This window comes from Suncus etruscus, chromosome 1 (assembly GCF_024139225.1).
Source record: "Suncus etruscus isolate mSunEtr1 chromosome 1, mSunEtr1.pri.cur, whole genome shotgun sequence".
NCBI lineage: Eukaryota > Metazoa > Chordata > Mammalia > Eulipotyphla > Soricidae > Suncus > Suncus etruscus.
In genome coordinates, this window is record NC_064848.1 from 23319233 (window position 1) to 23339608 (window position 20376).

General features: G+C 48.0%; 1 protein-coding gene and 1 non-coding gene across 2 annotated transcripts in view; both read right to left on the reverse strand.

The window, feature by feature from the left end:
* Positions 1-19448, reverse strand: part of ANP32B (acidic nuclear phosphoprotein 32 family member B) — a 34240-nt gene extending 14792 nt beyond the window's left edge. Inside the window, 4 exon segments of the mRNA XM_049764628.1 lie at positions 1-21; positions 5385-5419; positions 5422-5533; positions 19347-19448. Coding sequence (XP_049620585.1) covers positions 1-21; positions 5385-5419; positions 5422-5533; positions 19347-19400 — 222 coding nt within the window. The 5' untranslated portion in view covers positions 19401-19448.
* On the reverse strand, positions 7255-7387 carry LOC126030657 (small nucleolar RNA SNORA13). Its single transcript, XR_007503152.1, has one exon. It is a non-coding gene; the product is annotated as a small nucleolar RNA SNORA13 (small nucleolar RNA).
* Positions 19449-20376: the final 928 nt, after the last annotated feature.

Consider the following 20376-nt stretch of genomic DNA (forward strand, 5'->3'; position numbering starts at 1 on the left):
TATATTTTCACTGAGCTCAAGCTGTAAGAATAAATACACACAAACAGAGACACAAGTATCATCAAGGTGTTATAAGTGGCAAATATACAGTTCTCAAATACTTACCAAGATCAAATTATATCTATCTGGGTATATATATTCATATTGTTTAACCCATTTATAAATGCCAAAAGAGATGGGATGAGAACTCTCCCCCTTTCAGTTTTGGGGCCACACCTGGGGGTGCTCAGAGCTTACTCCTAGCGAGGCTCAGGTTGTATGTGGTATGTGGATAGAACTGGGATTAGCCAGGTGCAAAACAAGTGCCTTAATCCACTCTCTACCCCTAGAGAGTTGTGTTTTCTTCATCAGCTAATTAGAACACTTTGCTAGAGAACTGGCCCCTACCATCAAATGAAATCAGTGAACACATTTCCTAACATTAAAAGTGGGTCAGAGAGCAAGTTACTCCAAAGAAGTGTGTGTGTGCTGTGTGTGGGTGTAGGAGGGTGAAGGAAGTGAGGAAGACCAGAGGACACATGCAACTGCCACTGATATGTGGCCTTTGGAAAAGAAGTGGGGCATTAACTTCAGAGTTGATGAAACCTAGTCCCCTGAGGCCACTTCATGTATAAACCTGGCACTGGCCTTTACAAGAACCTGCTCTAATTTCTTAGCTGCAGGTCAAATAGCAGCGCAAGTATGTGCCAGTGAAGGAAAAAAAAAACCTTCACTGAAGAATATTCGAAGCACAAGAGCAAAGAAATTGGAGACTGGATAGTTCAAAGTATCTAATTCAAACTCTTCATCTTGCCCTTAAGAAAAAAAAACCTTGGGCAATACTGGCTGGTTTCAATTCTCTATTTTAAAAGGCAACAGTAGTAACCTCCTCTAGATAACCCTTACAGTACTTCTAGGCACTATTTGAAGAACTAAAAATATGTGAACCCAGTGGCACTCACAATAATACTATGGAGCAGATAGAATTTTTAACTCCATTTAGGAGAGAAAAATAAACTAAAAGTGGCTACACATCTTGCTCAAGATCACACAGCTAGGGCCCGGAGAGATAGCACAGCGGCATCTGCCTTGTAAGCAGCTGATCCAGGACCAAAGGTGGTTGGTTCAAATCCCGGTGTCCCATATGGTCCCCCGTGCCTGCCAGGACCTATTTCTGAGCAGACAGCCAGGAGTAGCCCCTGAGCACCGCCGGTGTGACCCAAAAACAAAACAAAAAAACAAAACAAAATAAAAAAAAGATCACACAGCTATTACTGATCTGAAGCCAGAACTGCTAGGTGCTGCAATCCAGGCCCACCCAATATGTACCTAGATTAACATGAAAATAACCACATGCTGCAGAAACGTAAGAAAACATTTTCTTTTTTTTTTTTTTTTTTTTTTTTTTTTTTTTTTTTTTGGTTTTTGGGCCACACCCAGTAACGCTCAGGGGTTACTCCTGGCTATGTGCTCAGAAGTTGCTCCTGGCTTGGGGGACCATATGGGACACCGGGGGATCGAACCGCGGTCCGTCCAAGGTTAGCGCAGGCAAGGCAGGCACCTTACCTTTAGCGCCACCGCCCGGCCCCAAGAAAACATTTTCAAGGAAAAAAATTCGAGCCTGAGTGACACTACAGAGGATTGAGTATCAACTTTTTTTTTTTTTGGTTTTTGGGCCACATCTTACATGGTGCCTGGAGCATTGTCAGAAGCATCACAAGGTGTGTCTGGCCCATCTCCATTCCCCTCTGCCAAACCAACCCAAGGTACTAGGTGTCTATTTCATTTCAGCTGTAGCATGTAACGCACATTGCAAAACTGCACGTACAGCCCTCCAACATACAAAACAAAGAGCAGCAAACCAAGTCCACTGCTTAGATACTATAAGAATACTTCCAGAAAAGCCCAGAGATAGCTCAAGAGCTAATGATGAATGCTTAGATTCAACTCCACTGACATACAGTCCCCTAAGTATCCCTGGAAGTAAGCTGTATCTGTGGAGCACTAACATGGATCAAAATCCCAACCTCCTCCAACCCCCAAATTTCATGGAGAAAAAGGTCAATAGGATAGAACGGTGCTTTGCACAGAGGAACCCAGAATTGGATCCCTGACACTGTAAGGTCCTCTGAGCAGAATCCCCAACATCACTGAGTGTAACTCAGATATTGGTGAAAATTTTGGGGTGGGTTGTGGTTCACCCAGCAGTGCTCAGGTTTATTCCTAGTAGAGCTCAGGAAATCATATGGGGTGCTGGGCATGTAACTTGGCTACATGCAAAGCAAATACCCTACCATCTATATGATCGCTTCCACGCCCCCAAATATTTTTTGCTTTTGGTTTTTGGTTCACAACCGGGTGGTGCTCAGTGGTTACTCCTGGCTGTCTGTCAGAAATAGCTCCTGGCAGGCACAGGGGACGATATGGGACAAGGGAATCGAACCAACCACCTTTGGTCCTGGATCGGCTGCTTGCAAGGCAAACGCGCTGTGCTATCTCTCCAGGTCTGCCCCAAATATTTTTAACCCAGAAAAAAGAAGTATAGATTCATATACTTTTGTTTTGTTTCTGGGTTACATACAGTGGTGCTCCTGGCTCTGCAATCAGAAATCGCTCCTGGCAGTCACAAGGGACCATATGGAATTCAAGATTTGAACCACATCTGTCTTGGTTCGCTGCATGAGGGCAAATGCCCCTACCACTGTGCCATCTCTTTGGCCCCCTCAAGTATTCCCCCCCCCCACCCCAAGAATCTAACCCTGGACATTCCTCGAACATTGCCAGGTATAACCAAAAAATGAAAACAGACAGGAAAAAGAGAATTTTCCTTCCAATGGGCATATTCCAATAAAATAGTCACTATCAATTTATAAACAAGTTTATAACTGAAGTATTAAATAAAATTTTGGCCATTTTTGCTTAGATTTTCTCACACGCAATATATTCATTCTGTCACTGTCTTTCAACAGCTTTGCAATCTTTCTGGTATCTTAGTGAAATGTTTTCCACTGTGGAAAGACACCATGGTCCCTTGCCAATCCTGGCGACTCTAGAGGTGAGGTTGGGGAAAGGCAAGTAGTAGCACTCTGGGACATTGTGGAGGATACTTTCTATTATTTTTTCATGAAAGGGGATATAATAGATCAATTTAATCTGGGAACCTGTCTTCAAGATAAGGCAATTCGCCAAAATATTTAGTTGTATAGTTAAATTCCAAAAGAAATCAGTATATGAATTCCAAAAATCTGTGGCATTAATAATTTAAAACTTTTCCAGAACCACTTTTTACTTTAGGGGTAGAGGGATGCTGCAGGGTTTGAGGCCACACCTGGCACTGCTCAGGGCAGAAAACTGAACCAGGTCTGGCCACATGTAAGGCAGCATCTTTATCTCCTGTTCTCTCAGACCCAAAACTTCTTTCTTCCTAAAAACTGCTCCTGGGTCAAAGAGATCGCTCAAAGACCTGGGTTCTGATTTTGACCTTGGAACCTTAAGGTCCCTTAACACTGCTGGGAGAACTTCCCTGTCCCATACCCCCCGCCCCCAGAAAACAACTACTGTTCTTGGATAGACAAAGTTAAATGTCACATTAGTTATAGCATGCAACCTGCCTTTAAATTTTACTTTAAAATGTATTCTCACTCTTTTGTTTGTTTCTTTGTCTTTTTTATTTTCTTGCTTGTTGTTTTGGGTTTTTTGGGTCATACCCAGCAGGCTCAGGGGACTATATGGGATACTGGGATTTGAACCGCGGGTCCGTCCTGTGTTGGCCATGTGCAAGGCAAAACACCTTACTGCTGTGCTATAGCTACAAAACCCGTTTCCACTCTTTTATTTTTATTTTTTTTGGTTTTTTGGGTCACACTCAGCAGTGCTCAGGGGTTACTCCTGGCTCTATGCTCAGAAATCGCCCCTGGCAGGCACAGGCACAGGGGACCATATGAAATGCCGGGATTCGAACCACTGTCCTTCTGCATGAAAGGCAAACGCCTTACTTCCATGCCTCTCTCTCCGGCCCCGTTTCCACCCTTTTAATATAAAATAAGTAACAAGGGTGGAAGAGAATTTGATTAAAACTTTTATATTAAGGGTCATTAGTATACCAACTCAATGGTACACCAGACCAGCTAATTCAAGAAAATAGTATCAGGGTACTAGGAAAACATACACTACGGATGGATTTGTTAGCAAGCAGCATAAAAAGCCAGTCTATGTTAATTAGGTCAACTGGTGCTTCCGATGTGACTTCTAAAGTCACTATTCCAATCTTTCCTAATTCAAAGTTCTTACCTGATAACCCAGATGGATACATCAGCTTTTTTTTTTATCCTATGTAAATCCAAGTAAAAAGCACTTCAGGAGTCGGAGATACAGGTAAGCCACTTGCATTGTACACAGATCTGGTACCCCCATAATTCTGAGTCCTGCCAGGAAAACTTAGGCTCTGCCTAAGTGCAGAGCCAAGAGTAAACTCTGAACACCACTTTAAATGTACTTTTTTTTTTTTTTTTTTTTGGTTTTTGGGCCACACCCAGCGGTGCTCAGGGGTTACTCCTGGCTGTCTGCTCAGAAATAGCTCCTGGCAGGCACGGGGGACACCAGGATTCGAACCAACCACCCTTTGGTCCTGTATTGGCTGCTTGCAAGGCAAACACTGCTGTGCTATCTCTCTGGGCCCTAAATGTACTTTTAATGTTAAAGAATAAACAAAACTTTTTAACAACAACAAAGCCTCTTTCATACACCCCCCCCCATACTCAACAACATGACTATGTATCTATGTAACAGCCTGCCCATCCTTTGCTTAAATAAGATTACAGGGTTGGAGAGACCATACAGGCATTAAGATTCTACTAGCCCTGCATGTAGCCAACCCTAATTCAATTCCCAGCAACACAGGGTTCCCTAGACACTATCAGGAGTGTCCATACCCAGTGAAAATTCAAGTTCCCAAATAAAGGTAACATGAAAGTGGATTTTTTTTTTTTTACACACCCCTTTCCTATGTAGTAAAAAGAAGTACCAAGAGGGACATACAAGGTATAGATTCTAGAGGCTGGGGTCTCCGTCAGGCATAAGGATGAGCACTTCTAAGGTGTGTACAAACTCCATAATCATTTATATCCATGAACATGCTGTATGGATAATTAACGATCATCGCTAGTAATTCTGCAGGGTCAGTCAGTACTCAACCAGTTTATAGGAGAAAATTGTACATTAGGGAGATTAACTAGCCTGTAGACATCCCATACTAGGGAATGACAGAACCAGAATTCAATCACACAGATCTGCCCAGTATTGAAAGCCATGTGGTTTGTTATCTTAAAATGCTTCATTACTGGTAAAACTATACATATCTTCCTCTTCCCATCTCAGAATAATTCTATCACTGTTAAAGCACTTACCTTTTTCAATTTAGGTAGCTTGGGGAGATTTGAACTGAAATCAAGCATACATTTATTAAACTAAGTAATTCTAAATTCACAAATTCATCCGTTAAGCCCTCAATTTTTCCATCATTTGATTTGCAATTGTCCAGGACAAGTTCTCGAACCTGTGGGCAACAAAACAAAAACCAAATTTTAAAAAACAGGCAACAAAACTTAGCTCCAATCACCAAAACTTAAAAGGCAAATCTCTAGATAAATTTCAGTTTGAAATGACTAAAAGTGGGAATATTAGGTCACGCTCTAAAGAAAGACTGCATTCCAAAGACACAAATTACAGCTAAATATAAGTGATCAAACTATATATCCTCCCAGTTCATTTTCTCATCTGTTCCATAAGAAGTAGTTTTATCTACTTTCAATTGTTAAGTAAATGGGCTGAAGAACTAGAGCTCAATAAGCTAAGACAAATTATCCGAGTGCATGACATTGTGGTTCATTGGGCCGAGAGAAATAGTAAGCCACCTGCCTTGCAGCATAAGGCAAAGCCAGATTCAATCTCTGACATCCCCATCTGGTCCCCAAAGCCAGCCAAAAGTGATCCCAGCCAGAAGTGGTCCCAGAACCAGGAGTAAGTCCTGAGCAATACCAAATACCAAGTGTTAAGCTCTTCCATGCTAACCCCTCCCCCCAAAATACAAAAACACCTTATCACTGAGTATCACTCTGGCTCACTCCCTGGCATCACATGTTTCCTTTGAGTCCTTTTAAAGGGACCTTATGCAATGCCAGGTAGGTTCAAAAACAAAACAAATGAATCAAGAAGAATCCTTCCTTAAACTGCCAGAGTAATAGAGGGTAAAGAGCTTGTCTTTCACACAGTCAAATTGGGTTTGATCCCGGGAATTCCTTTTTTTTTTTTTTTGGTTTTTGGGTCACACCCGGCAGTGCTCAGGGATTATTCCTGGCTCCAGGCTCAGAAATTGCTCCTGGCAGGCACAGGGGACCATATGGGGCGCTGGGATTTGAAACCAATGACCTCCTGCATGAAAGGCAAACGCCTTACCTCCATGCTATCTCTCCAGCCCCTGATCCCGGGAATTCTATATGATCCTTTGAACCTACCAGTCGGCAGCACTCAGGCATTACTCATTATTCCTAGTTCTTCACTCTCCTGGAAGGTTCCAGGAACCAAATGGGATGCCAGGGATCGAACCAGAGACAGTTGCATGCAAGGCAAACACCTTACCTACGGTGCTATCACTCCAGCACCCAGGAGTGATTTTTTACTGCAGACAGAAGTAACCTGAGTATTCCCCTATATGTGGCCCAAAAACCAAACCAAGGCAACCTTCAAAGAAAGCCCAGAAGACAGGCCCAAGGAAAAGCCTTTTTTTCTATTAAGATCACTAAGATTGAGACTTTCCTAAACTCTCCATCCTTTCTGTTTTTCTGGTTTCTTTGGCTATGTTTGTTTCTCTACTCCACCTTCTATTTTATTTTACTTATTTTGGGGCCACACCCAGTGATGCTCAGGGGTTATTCCTGGCTATGCGCTCAGAAATCACTCCTGGCTTGGGGACCAAACCCCAATCATCTTAGGTGAGCTGTGTGCAAGTCAAAGGCCCTACCCACTGTCACTGCTCCAGCCCCATTTTATTTATTTATTTATTTATTTATTTATTTATTTATTTATTTATTTATTTATTTATTTATTGGGTTTTGGGCCACACCCAGAGGTGCTCAGGGGTTACTCCTGGCAGGCACAGGGGACCATATGGGACACCGGGATTCGAAACCAACCACCTTTGGTCCTGGATCGGCTGCTTGCAAGGCAAACACCGGTTGTGCTATCTCTCCCGGGCCCTTTTTTATTATTTTTTCCTACGCCTGTTCCCGGGCAGTTCCGGCCCCGTGACCTCGGGCAGGTCTTGGGCAGGTGGACCTACCGGGGCTTTTCTTTCTGCCTCGTTTGACACCGAAGTCCACCACTTGCAAGGTGGACTGGCAACACAGAGGCGGGCAGCGAGGGTCACGACTCGACTCGCACCGAAGCAGCAACTTACCCGCGGGGCAGGGGGCGGGCCCAGGCCTCGGCAAGGCCAGCGCCATCACCGTGGGGCCCCAAGGACTCACGACCCTATTTTATTTTATTTTATTTTTTGAAGCTACACCCGGCCGTGCTCAGGGGTTACTCCTGACTGTCTGCTCAGAAATAGCTCCTGGCAGGCACGGGGGACCATATGGGACACCGGGATTCGAACCAACCACCTTTGGTCCTGGGTCGGCTGCTTGCAAGGCAAACGCCGCTGTGCTAATCTGTCCAGCCCCCCCTATTTTATTTTTTAATGGTTTTTGTTTCTGCGGTGTTCAGGGCTTGCTCAGGGCACACGACTGGCGAATTCAAGAGACTCTGTGGGATGCTGGGATCGAACCCTGGTCAACCCCATGAAGGGCAAGTGCCCTCCCCACTGTGCTATTGCTGACCCCTCTGCTCCTTCTTTCTTGTCAGGGGGCTAATTCCTGGCTCAGGTAAAGGAGCGACTCCCAGTGGTGCTCCGTAAACCATGCAGGTGCTCAAATGAATCCACATCTTCTCCAGGCAGAGTCTGCGCTGTCTTGGATATCTCCTATCCTGGCCCCGAGTCCCCCATCAGTGTGTTGGGGTCATAACAGGCAGGTAGATTTATGGCCATTTCTTGGAAATGGGGGCAAAAAAAAAATCACTAAGATTAACAATAGATTTCTGCACCACACATTTCTGGTTTCAGTAAACTTTATTAGGGGTTAGAAAAGTAGCACAGGGGGGTTTGGAGTATTGGTCTTTCATAAAAGACCACCCAGGTTGTGCTCTGGCACAGTATTTGAACACCTGCAAACACAATATAGCCTCCAAAGGTCCCACCGAAAACAAAGATTTGGATTATGTGAAAAAAATATTTTTTTAAAGGATCTAAGGAAGAGAACTATTAAATATTTTGAGGACAGACTCTCCTTTGGAAGTTCCAAAATTCAGAATTCATTGGAAATTGGGGAGGGAGGGTGAGTCATACTTGACAGTGCTTGTGTTTAGGTAGATTAGGTAGTGCAGGAGTAAATCTGGGGCAGGCCACATGCAAAGTTAGTGCATTACTCCGTTTCTCTCTCTACCTGAGTACTGATTTAGGGGGGGGGGGGGTTTGGGCCACACCCGGTCGGTGTCAAGGGTTACTCCTGGCTGTCTGCTCAGAAATAGCTCCTGGCAGGCACGTGGGACCATATGGGACACCAGGATTCGAACCAACCACCTTTGGTCCTGGATCAGCTGCTTGCAAGGCAAACGCCTTGCTATCTCTCTGGGCCCGCAAGTACTGATTTTTTAAGTTAACCGAGTTGACTTTTGTTGTTTTTAGTCCATACCTGGCGGCACTCAGCGTATACTCCTGTCAGGCGCCAGAGACTATATGGGATGTCAGGGATCTAACCAGGGTTGGCCTTGTGCAAGGCAAACAAACGCCCTACCACTGTGCTATCCTTTCAGCTCCGAAAATTGACTTAATAACAATTTGATCAACTTATAGTGACGTAAGTTAGTTTTAACTATCCCATGTGTTCATACAAAGCAGCCGCCATTATTCAACAGCATGTATAAAGTATGTTCATGGAAAGATACTGATCATTCTAAAATGAAAAGAGGACGTGAGAGTATAGCAGGTAGGGAGATTGGCTTGTAGTGCCCAAGCCCATACACACTCTGGCATCCTGTTCCCTGAAGCTGCCAGGAATGATTCCCAAGTGCAGAGCACTGCTGGTGGTGACCCCAAAATTAAACAAATGAACATTAAATGAGATCAGGAGCAAGCACTGTCTTTAATCTCCCATACAAAATTTAACATCACCAGAGTAATTGCTATCGTTTGTGGAGAACTTATTTGCTCTTTGTACTAAATACACTACTTCTATTCACTGAAGTCAAATGCAGAATCAGTGGTTCCCACAACACCACTTCACATATCCTTCTTTTTCTTTGCGGGGTTTTCTGAGCCACGCCCAGCTGTGCACAGGGGTAACTCCTGGCTCAGAAATTACTTCTGGCGGGTTCAGGAGACCATATGGAAAGCTGGGAAAGTTTGCAAAGCAAACACCCTTCCTGCTACAATATCCCTCCAGTCTTCATCTATCTCCATACACAGCTTTCTCACATCCTTTACTTCATTCATATTTTCCTTTCACAATTATTTCCCAGAGCCTGAGCAGAGAGACTCTGGAAACACAGACCTAGGATCAAATCTTGGTTTTACCTCTTAAACCTGCAAGAACTTCATCAAGTCACTTGACCTCTTTGTGCCTCAGTTTCCTCATCTGCAGAGTTGAGGTATAGTCCATAAAATATCTAAACCAGGGGTATCAAACTTGTGGCCCTCTGTACAACATTTTGTGGACCTGCCCTAGAGAAATCTTTTTTTGTTTTGTTTTGTTTTAGTTGTTTGGGTCACACCCCCCAATGTTCAAGGTTTACTACTGACTTTGTACTCAAGGATCACCCCGACTTTGCCTCCTGCGGCCCCCAGGTAAATTGAGTTTGAGACCCCTGATCATCCATGGTGCTGTTTAGAGCAGCACATGAACACAGTAAATGCTGAAGGGTTGATCTTAGGTAGAAAAGAGTAGTGGTGTAATATTGAGCATTTTTTCGTTGTATTCATGTTTTTACCATCTAAGTCCTGCAAGCATATATTTATATTTAAAGGACTGGAGAGAACATGTTCCACAAGCTGAAGGCCCTCTCACACATGATTTCCCCACCACCACCACCACCACCACCACCACCACCGAGAACAACCCCATGCACAGGGCCAGATGTAGTTCTTGAGTTCCCAAAACTACTCACCAATACTAATAAAAAGGCCAACCATCATTGCCTGGCCACTGAGTTGTTCTACAATACAGAGAATATCCAAGCAGGATATTTCCCATGACTATAGACATCAAATCTAAAACTATTATACAAGGTAATACTGACACTTGTATAACAAATGAGGAGGAATTAGGAGTACTAGCTTATTTCCTATGTTAAGATATTGTGTCTTTGCTGCAGACCTGGGACAGGCCTGGGCTGTCAGGGGGAGTGACTTCTGAGAGCAGAGCCAGGAGTTACCTGAGAGCTGCTGGGTGTGGCTCAAGACTAAAAAAAAAAAAAAAGACACTGTATTTAATATAGCTTGGTCAAAACACCTCTTGAACTGTTATAATTATGGTTTGTTGCAGGAGTGAAATGATAGCACCAGCTGTTAGGGCATTTGCCTTGCATGCAGCTGACCCAGGTTCGATCCATGGCATCCCATATGGTCCTGAGTCCACAAGGACTGATTTCTGAGTGCAGAGCCAGTAGCCCTAAAACCAACCCAAAATTATGGCTTATTCTTCGAGCCAGGGTTCTTATTTATCTCCACATGTTTGTGCCTTTTGTTTTGTTTTTGGGTCATACCTGGTGACACTCGGGTTACTCCTGGCTATCTGCTCAGAAATCACTCCTGGCAGGCATGGGGGACCATATGGGATGCTGGGATTCAAACCACCTTTGGTCCTGAGTCAGCTCTTGCAAGGCAAATGCCCTATCGCTGTGCTATCTCTCAGACCTCTCTTTGTGCTTTTTTCATTTTGGAGAAGCCTATGATACCTCCTGAACACATATTCAATGTCTTTAACCTCACATCTTCCTAAATAAAAAAAAACTACTTTGCTTCACTAATACACACACACTCACACACATTACTTAGTTTTGTTATCTATTGTGTCATATAAAAATTCTAGGCATCTTTTTTTTGGAAAATAGTTTACCCTGGGTAAGTGGGGGGGGGGAAATCCCAAGAAACACTGAAAACAACCAAACCACACTCATCTCTACTCTTCATCCTCCGACAGAAATAAAAATCAAGCCAATAAACTTATTAGGTAAACTATATATACACAGTTTGTCCTGCACAGGGCCAATCTTGTTTTGATCCCCTTCATCCCCTGAACAACTGATTCCTGAGCTCAGAACAAGTAGAAAACCCCTTAGCATCCCCAGGTATCCTCCCCAAATAAAATAAAATAGAAAAATTGTTGTGCAACTACAGTGACTAAATTGAGCGGCTCTTGTTGGAGGTGAGGCAGTTCTTCCCATGCAAAGGGGTAGGTGAGTTTATAAGTGGGAGAACAGGAAGGTCAGGGACAGCTCACCAGAGACCTTTAATTTTCTCCGTGAGTGGGAGGCCAACAGAATTTACTGGTGTGAGAAGAGCAGAGTTGGCTGGCTCTATAGAGAGAGAAGGCATGCCTTTCTCCAGGAGGGCTGGAATAAAGAAATGTACTGCCCTCAGAAGAACACCCCCCCTAACCCCATCACTCAAAAGAAAGCAGAAAGCAAATTAAGAGTTGTGGCAAGTAAGCCAGGGAAAGCCTGCCATCTAGCTTCCTACCCTATTTGATAGGCTCAAATGAACCCTGGTAGAAATGTTTAGAGTCAGATGTCTGGTGGCAACCATCAGCACTGCCACGCTTCCATTCTCCTATGTCCCCTGAGTGTGAAGGAATCCAGACTGCCATACAAAGCACAGAACTGTGGATGAGAGTGTACATGCCAGTGAGAAAGAAGTTGAGCAGGCATTCACTTAAGTAAGGGTGCGTAGAACTCTCTTGGGGAGCCATCTGTCTGGTCCAAGTGAGTGAGATGGCCTTCTGCCTGAAGACAGCTTTTAGCTTTAGAAAACAAATCCATACTTCACTCCTCATTTCTCAATAAGGCAGCTTCTTTTTAAGTATGACTTTAAAACAAACATTAAAAACTTAAATCAGGGGGCCGGGCGGTGGCGCTCGAGGTAAGGTGCCTGCCTTACCTGCGCTAGCCTAGGAGACGGACCGCGGTTCGATCCCCCGGCATCCCATATGGTCCCCCAAGCCAGGAACGACTTCTGAGCGCATAGCCAGGAGTAACCCCTGAGCGTCACCGGGTGTGGCCCAAAAACCAAAAAAAAAAAAAAAAAAAAAAAAAAAAAAACTTAAATCAGAGGCCGGAGAGATAGCATGGAGAGGTAAGGCGTTTGCCTTTCATGCAGAAAGTCATTGGTTCGAATCCCGGTGTCCCTTATGGTCCCCCCAAGCCAGGGGCAATTTCTGAGTGCTTAGCCAGGAGTAACCAGTAACCCCTGAGCATCAAACGGGTGTGGCCCCAAAATAGAAAAAAATACCTTAAATAGGTTGCTGTCACTATTTATCTTAAACATAATGTGAAATACTTGTGAGGGTGTGGGGGGGGGGGTGTGTGGAGAGAAGACTTGTAATTCACATTGGTCACAATAAAAACTATATAAAAAACAAAACAAACAAAAAAAAAAAACAACCTTAGGGGCCGGGTAGGTGGCGCTGGAGGTAAGGTGTCTGCCTTGCAAGCGCTAGCCAAGGAAGGACCGTGGTTCAATCCCCCGGCATCCCATATGGTCCCCCCAAGCCAGGGGCGATTTCTGAGCGCATAGCCAGGAGTAACCCCTGAGCATCAAACGGGTGTGGCCCAAAACAAAAAAACAAACAAAAACAAAAAAACAACCTTAAATCAGGGCAGGAGCATTAATGGTAAGCGCTTGCCTTGCATGTTGCTGACCCAGAGGGTTCTATCCCTGACATTCCCTATGGTTCCCAGGCCCTGCCAGGAGTAATTCGTAAGTGCAGAGTTAGGAGTAATCCCTGAGCATTGCCTGGTGTAGCTCCAAAAAACTAAACACCAAACTTTTTTTCTTTTTCCTTATTTTTAATAGCCCACACTCGACAGACAATACTGAGGCCTCAGTCCTGGCTTTGTGTTTAGAGTTCATTCCTGGTGGGGTTCCGGGTACCAACCATATGGAATGCTAGGGATCGAACAAGGGCAAAGCAATTGTCCTACACACTAAGATCGTGCTGCTGACTCCTTAACTGAACTGTTTATTTTTTTGGGGGGTGGGGTGGGGTGGGTCACACCCAGCAGTGCTCAGGGACCATATGGGATGCTGGGGATCGAACCAGGGTTCGTCCTGGGCCGGCTGCAATTGAAAATTTTAACTATACTATACAAAGCCAAGTTATGGGAACTAGAGATAGGAATGAGCTCTTGCTTTTCAACTTGCTTCCACTTCCCATTCTCCTTATTACAAAGGGAAGATCAATTACCCACAACATAGCTCAGAGGGGAGAGAGCATGTGTGGAGGGTGTTGGTTCCATGGGCTGAGAGGCCCAACCCCACTCCCCTGAAGAAGCCTCTGCCATCTTTGATCAATTCCTTTGAATCAACCAATGTTCAAGCCTTATGCCCTACTATTATTTAGAGGTTCTCAGAAGTCTTCAGGTGGTAGAACTTGTTGGCATGAAAAGAAACACCCACACCTTACCGAGCAGGTAAAGAAAATCATTTCGAAAAGCAATTTGGCACAAGTTTTCATTTAAACCCCAAAGCCTCTCCAATGGTGCTGGGGGCCACTGTGGGCACACCCAGAGGCGATGCATAGGATGAACCCCATACTTGCAAGCCAAGTGCTCTACAGCTATGTTATGTGATCCTTGCCCCCTTCTGTGTTTTTAAAACAGAAAAATTACTTTCATAGGGGTGGTAAAATAATTTTCTGTGCAGATATTATCAATGAGGGTATAAAAAATCAATTGATCAAATGATAAAGATATTTGCTATTTGCATGAATGTCTTTATAACAAGATAGCAAGATAGTATACGATTTGAGTGTGGAAAAAAATTAAACATCTTGCCTAAAATATGTCAGAACGTGTAAGTGGTATGCTAGGTATGTATTGTGAGACTTCTTAAAACTTTTCATTTCTAATATTTTTTGCTTATCAATCATTTCAGTGATTTATACAAGGGGAAAACACCCTACTTGCTACACAATTAGACTATCATAAGATAGGGACTGGATAGTATAGCAGATAAGGTGCTTGCCTTATACAAGCACAATTTGAGTTCTATACCCACCATAGAACCCTTCTGGTCACCCTGAGAACTACAGGCAATTCCTTAATGTAAAGCCAGAGTGGCGCCTGAGCATCATCAGGTGTAGTTAAGAAAAAAAAAAAAAGTTAGATAATTGTTAATTATATCACAGGTCAGAGATAGTACAGTGAGTAGGGTGCTTGCCTTGCACAAGGGTCAATCTGGGTTCAATTCTGGCATCCATAAGGTTGGTCCCCCAAGCACCACCCTTGAGCACAGAGCCAGGAGTAACTCCTGAGCTCCAGGGCATGTAGACTAAAACAAATGCAAACAAAAAATTAAGATGGGGGAGGGCATCTGCGTTATACCAGGTTCTTTCCTGGGCTGGTGGGGTCCAGAGACCATATAGCTCTTGTATATGGCAAATGGCCTACCTACCTGAACTATAGCCAGCCCCTAAAAAAAAATATGATTAAATTGGAACTAAGATTACAGTCCAGGAATGTTTAAAAGAGAATGGGTCACCACATGAACTAAACTGCCTAACTTTCTAATAAGGCTTTATGGTTCAGGGCCAGAGCATAGCGAGCTGTAGGGAGTTTGCCTTGCACGCAGCTGACCCAGGATGAACCTGGATTTGATCCCTGGAGTCCCACATGGCCCCAAGTCAGGAGTTATTTCTGAGCATAGCCAGGAGTAACCCCTGAGCGTCACAGATGTGAACCAAAAACCAAAAAAATAAAAAATAAAAAATACAATTAAATTTAAAAAATTAAAAAAGGGGTGGGCTGGAGCAATAGCACAGCTGGTAGGGCATTTGCCTTACACACAGCCGACCTAGGTTTGATCCCCAGCATATATGGTCCCCTGAATCTGACAGGAGTGATTTCTTTCTACAGAGCCAGAAGTAATCCCTGAGCATCACCAGGTGTGGCCCAAAAACAAAACCAAAATTGGATCTAATATCCAGGCCAGTTGCTCCCAGATGGATGAAAAGCTAATGAGATGCTCAAACATCAGTGCAATGAAAAAACCAGGAGTCCAGCATAGGAGTCATAGGTCATTTCCCCAAATCTGGAAAGTAACAAAGTTACATCAGTAGGAAAATTAGCTACTGGTATCAGCAACCCCTCACACACAGTGCAAATTTCTTTGGTGTAAAAATGTTATTTTCTAGCACTATTTTATTCCCGGTGAAGTAGCTAACTGTACAAATACATTATACACTTTTTTTTAATAGGTTATTGGTGGTACTCAGGAGATCAGAGATTGAACCTGTCTACCACATATTATTTTTGGGGCCCAGAGTCACTGTTCGTAAGATTACTTTAAAATGACATTAAAGGACGAGGGCCGGAGAGATAGTACGGAGGTAGGGCGTTTGTTTGCCTTGCATGCAGAAGGATGATGGTTCAAATCCTGGCATCCCATATGGTCCCCCAACCAGCCAGGAGCGATTGATTTCTGAGCATAGTGCCAGGAGTAACCCCTGACTGCTACCAGGTGTGATCTCAAAACAAAACAAAGCAGAAAGACGTTAAAAAAAAAAAAAAAAAGCAGAAAGACATTAGGGGCCCAGAGTGATAGCACAGCAGGTAAGGCGTTTGCCTTGCACATAGCCAACACAGTATAGGACATTGGTTCAAATCCCAGCATCCCATTGGTTCCCACAAGCCTGCCAGGAGCAACTTCTGAGCGCAGTCAGGGGTAACTGGAGTGCTACCAGGTGTGTGCCCCTTCCAAAAATAAATTAAAATGACATTAAGGCCATTTTTACCCATTATAACATCACTCTTATAAAAGGGAATCGAATTAAAAACCTTTTCCCCCAACTTCCCCTTAGGAAAATGAGGGTACCTATGTTTATACCTCTGAAAGGCTCATGTGTCTTTTTTCTTTTGGGAGTTCTGAGACCACACCCAGCAGCCTGGTGCTAGGGGACCATGTGACTCCAGGGATCCACCTGGGCCTCCCCCTTGCAAAGCACATGTTCCCAGCCTGTGGAGCTCTCCCTCGTGCCTGTTCTCATGCTCCTGAATCAAAGAACTCATAACATGTCTCCAAGGTCCATCTAAAACCCCAACTAAAAACAGAGATCACATACATACAGCAAATAACCCAGAGACAAATCACGGTGGACCACACAGACACCAGTACTTTCAGCAAGTACTGCAAGGATCTGTTTCTGACCCCAAAGCAGCTTCCAACAGACACGTGCAACTAGCTAGCAAGACTGGTTTTCAAAGAGTAATCTTGGGGGTCCTTCTTTGCCTTGCACGTGGTTGGCCTGGGTTCGAACCTTAGCATCCTAACATCCTAGCATCCCACCCTGTACAGCCCACCAGGAGCGATTCCTGAGTGCAGAAGCAGAATAACCCCAAAGCGATGATCATCCAGAGTGGCCCCAACACAAGAATACAGAAAAATAAAATGCACTTGGTCCCCCTTTTAATGTCCTTCAAAATTTACAACCCCACTCCTGAGAATTCCTCAATTTTTTGGTAGAATCCTTCCTGTCTCCATCAAGTTTCAGGAAGAGAAGGGGGTGGGGGAGAGAGGCCTTTCCTCTTTTTCATACCCAACATGGCTGGTTGCTGACCCTGTCCAAGAACACCTCTCAGGGTTGCGGCTTAGGGTCAGGTACCAGCTAACCAAACCAGTGAACCCCGTAGAACAATGCCACCCAAAACACGGGCCTCATGGGGTCCCCTTTGTGCCTCTGGAGGGCTGCAAAAAACAAAAACAAACAAAAAAACCACACATACAAAAAAAGAGCAGCAAAGCAGAGAAGCGACCCGCCATACCCTTTTCACAGAGCCGAGTCCTCACTCACGGCGGAGAGGCAGAACGCTTAGAAAAGAAAAGCTAACCCAGGGGGGCCGGAGAGATAGCATGGAGGTAAGGTGTTTGTCTTCCATGCAGAAGGTCAGTTGTTCGAATCCCAGCATCCCATTTGGTCCCCCGAGTGTGCCAGGAGCGATTTCTGAGCGTAGAGCCAGGAGGAACCCCTGAGCGCTGCCGGGTGGGACCCAAAAACAAACAAAAAGAGGCAACCCAGACACCCACCCAAATGCTGCGTCGTGCTATTCCCGACGTGCACACACAAAAGCTCCGGAGAGCTTGGGGACGCACCCAAGCGCCCCCCCCACGCTGTCCTGCAAGGGAAGCCGTGCCCACCCACACCACCCTCCGCATGGTGACTCGAGCAGCCTCTCCTAAGGAGGAGCTCAAAATTCTGGGCCCGCAAACAAACACCTTTTTCCAGACCTGCAACTGAGTTCCCTTCCTGAAGGGAAAACAGGGCGGCCGCGCGCCCTGCCTGGCTCGCCGTCCAGGTGGCGCCAGCCCGCAGCCCGCAGGGGCCCGACCTCAGGGAGGTCCTAGCACGTGGCCGCCACAAAATGTCTGACTGCCGGGGTTGGGGGGCTGGGAGAGCGCACCCCGGGATCCACTTGGAAAGGCCGACGACTGCGGTGGCGCTTTTCATCTGTACCAAAACTTGGGAGGGGGCACGGGGCCAGAGAGAATACAAACGCACGGAGGTCGGGCGTTTGCTTTGCATGCAGAAGGTCAGTGGTTCGAATCCCGGCATCCCATATGCCCTCCCCAAATAAGCCTGCCTGGAGCGATTTCTGAGCGTGGAACTAAGAGGAACCCCTAATTGCGCGCTGCTGGGTGTGACCCAAAAAAACCCCAAAAAATAAATGAATGAAAAATAAAACTTGGGGGGCACGCAGGGAGGTTCTGCTGCGCCCCTCTGAGGGCCAGCGAGTCAGGAGGGCATGGTGGTGGCCGTGGCCACTCACCGGGGGGCCGGAAACATGGTTCCCGTCGGGCCGCACCGATGGGTGCGGAGCCAAAAACAAGCCGGGAATTACGGGCCGGCCCGGAGCACGTGCGGCGCGGCCCCCCCAAGCCGCCCACCCGCCGGACGCGGCCCCTTGGGAACGGACACCCGGCATGGAGGCCACGACACGGCAGCGCGGCCGGTCCCGGTCCTGCCTGCGGCGGCGGAGAGAGACGGGAGATGGGCGGCCGCCCGCCCGCCCGCCAACATGGCGCTGCGTCGTCGGGCTGTGGCGCGCCCAGGCGCGGGGAGGAGAGGAGAGGAGAGGGGAGGTGAGCCGGGCTCCGTCTCGGGGGGCGCCTGAAGCGCAAGGGCCGAGCTTTCGGGGGAGCCCGCGTTCCCAGCGGAGGTGGCGAGGCGATCGACGGTGTGGGGTGGGGGGGGGGCTGCAAGAAAGCTCCCCCAAACGGGAAAGCCAAGCAAGCGCCAAAGCGGAGCCGCGAGGAGGCGCAGGGGCAAGAGGGGGAGCGAGCGGTATTTTTAGGCTTGAAAAAGGGCGGGAAGCGCGTCCTTGTTTCAAACTTGGCCCAGGAGGGGCGGCGCGGGGAGGCGCCGAGAGGCGGTGGCGCCACCTCCGCCGCCCGGCCGCGCCTCGCTCGCCCCTCGGCGTCCATAGTGGGGGGCTTTTCCCCTGCAATCCCCCCCCATGCAGTTTTGGGTGCGGGAGAAAGCCAAGTCCCTCCGGGAGGGCGTCTCCTCCTCGTCCTCCTCGTCCTCCTCCTCTCCAAAGCCTCGGGCCCAGCGCGCAGCCGGGGGTCGCCTCTTCTCTCCAACCCTGCGGCGTGCTGGTGCCCGGAGAGGGGGGATCGCCGCGCAGGAAGCGCGCGCGGGGCTGTCCTCCAGAGGCCTGGGGGGACGCCCCGCGCATCCCGGGCTTAGCTGCCGTGCAAACATGGCTCCCGGCGTTATACAACCGAGCCCACACACACACACACACACACGCACACACACACATACACACGCGCGCGCGCGCACACGGCGGGGGAGCCCCGCGCAAACTTTGCTCCGCGGGGGCCAAAGAGTTAAACGAAGCCGCGCGCCCGCCCGCCCGCTCCCCGCGCGAGCCCCGCCGCGAGCCGCCTTCCTCCGCTCCCTGGCACCCTGGCACCGCTCGTGACGCGCGAGCCTCCAAGGGGGGACCCCAAGGCGGCTGCAGCGGGGGCGGCTGCGGCTCCATCTCCGTCCGCGCGCGCTCACCGCGGCCGGGGTCCGGTTGCGCAGCTCCAGGTGGATCCTCTTCTTCATGTCCATGCTGCCCGCGTCCCCCCGTCTCCGAAGTAACTTTCCGCGGCGGGGCGGAGGCGCCGAGACGGAGCCGGCGGCCTGCGAGAGCCGAGCCCGGGGAAGGGGAAGCGGGGCCGCGGGGGGATTCGGGCCGCGCGCGGCGCGCAAAGCGGGCGAGCGAGCAGGCGGCGGTGCCGGGCGGGAGGGCGAGCGAGAGCCCCGGAGCCAAGTTACTCGCGGGAGCGGAGAGAAACCATGGAGGGAAAAGAGGGGGCTGGAGCGCGGCGCCCGGCTCTCTACCGCCGCCTCCGGCCGCTCGCAGGCAACCTGCGACGACACAGGCGCGGCTCCGCTCGGCTCCTTTCGGCTGCGCTCGGCTCTCCCGAGGCTGCACCCCGGACGGGGCGGGGCGAGGCGGGGCGCAGGCAGGCTCAAGCGGGGCCCTGGCGCCGCAGCCTCGGGGGCCCGGGCCCCGCTTGGCTCCCCTCCCCGCGCCCGCACATGGGGCGGCTGATGTAAGAGGCCTTCCTCGACCCGATCAGTCCCCACCCAGAGCTCTTGGGGGCTTGGGGAGCTGGGGGTCGGCTGAGCCAGTAGGTTCCTCGTGGTTGCACCCCACCCGCCTTCCAAGGCGCCCTCCAAAGCAGGACATGGGGCTCCCAGACTGGGATCGCATTCTGGGGGTTCCCCTGCGCTCCCTCCCACTCCCCCACATAGCCTGGGGCCCACAACTAGGAACCCCACTTTCTCCAGTGTCCCCCTCCACTCCACCCCGTCAGGGAATTGTAAAAGGTCTATGAGGATATGGACATCCCCACCCACCCCAACTCCTACCCATCAGGGGCTGCATCCCAAAGGACCGGGATTGGACTGCATGCGTGGCGCCATGTGGGCGACTCGGGGAGCCCAGCCACGTGCAGAGAGCCATTGGGGAGTTTTAAGTGTTCTCTGGTGGAGCAACCTCTTGAGTCGCAGCAATGAGCGTTTCTGTTGCAGCCGTGCA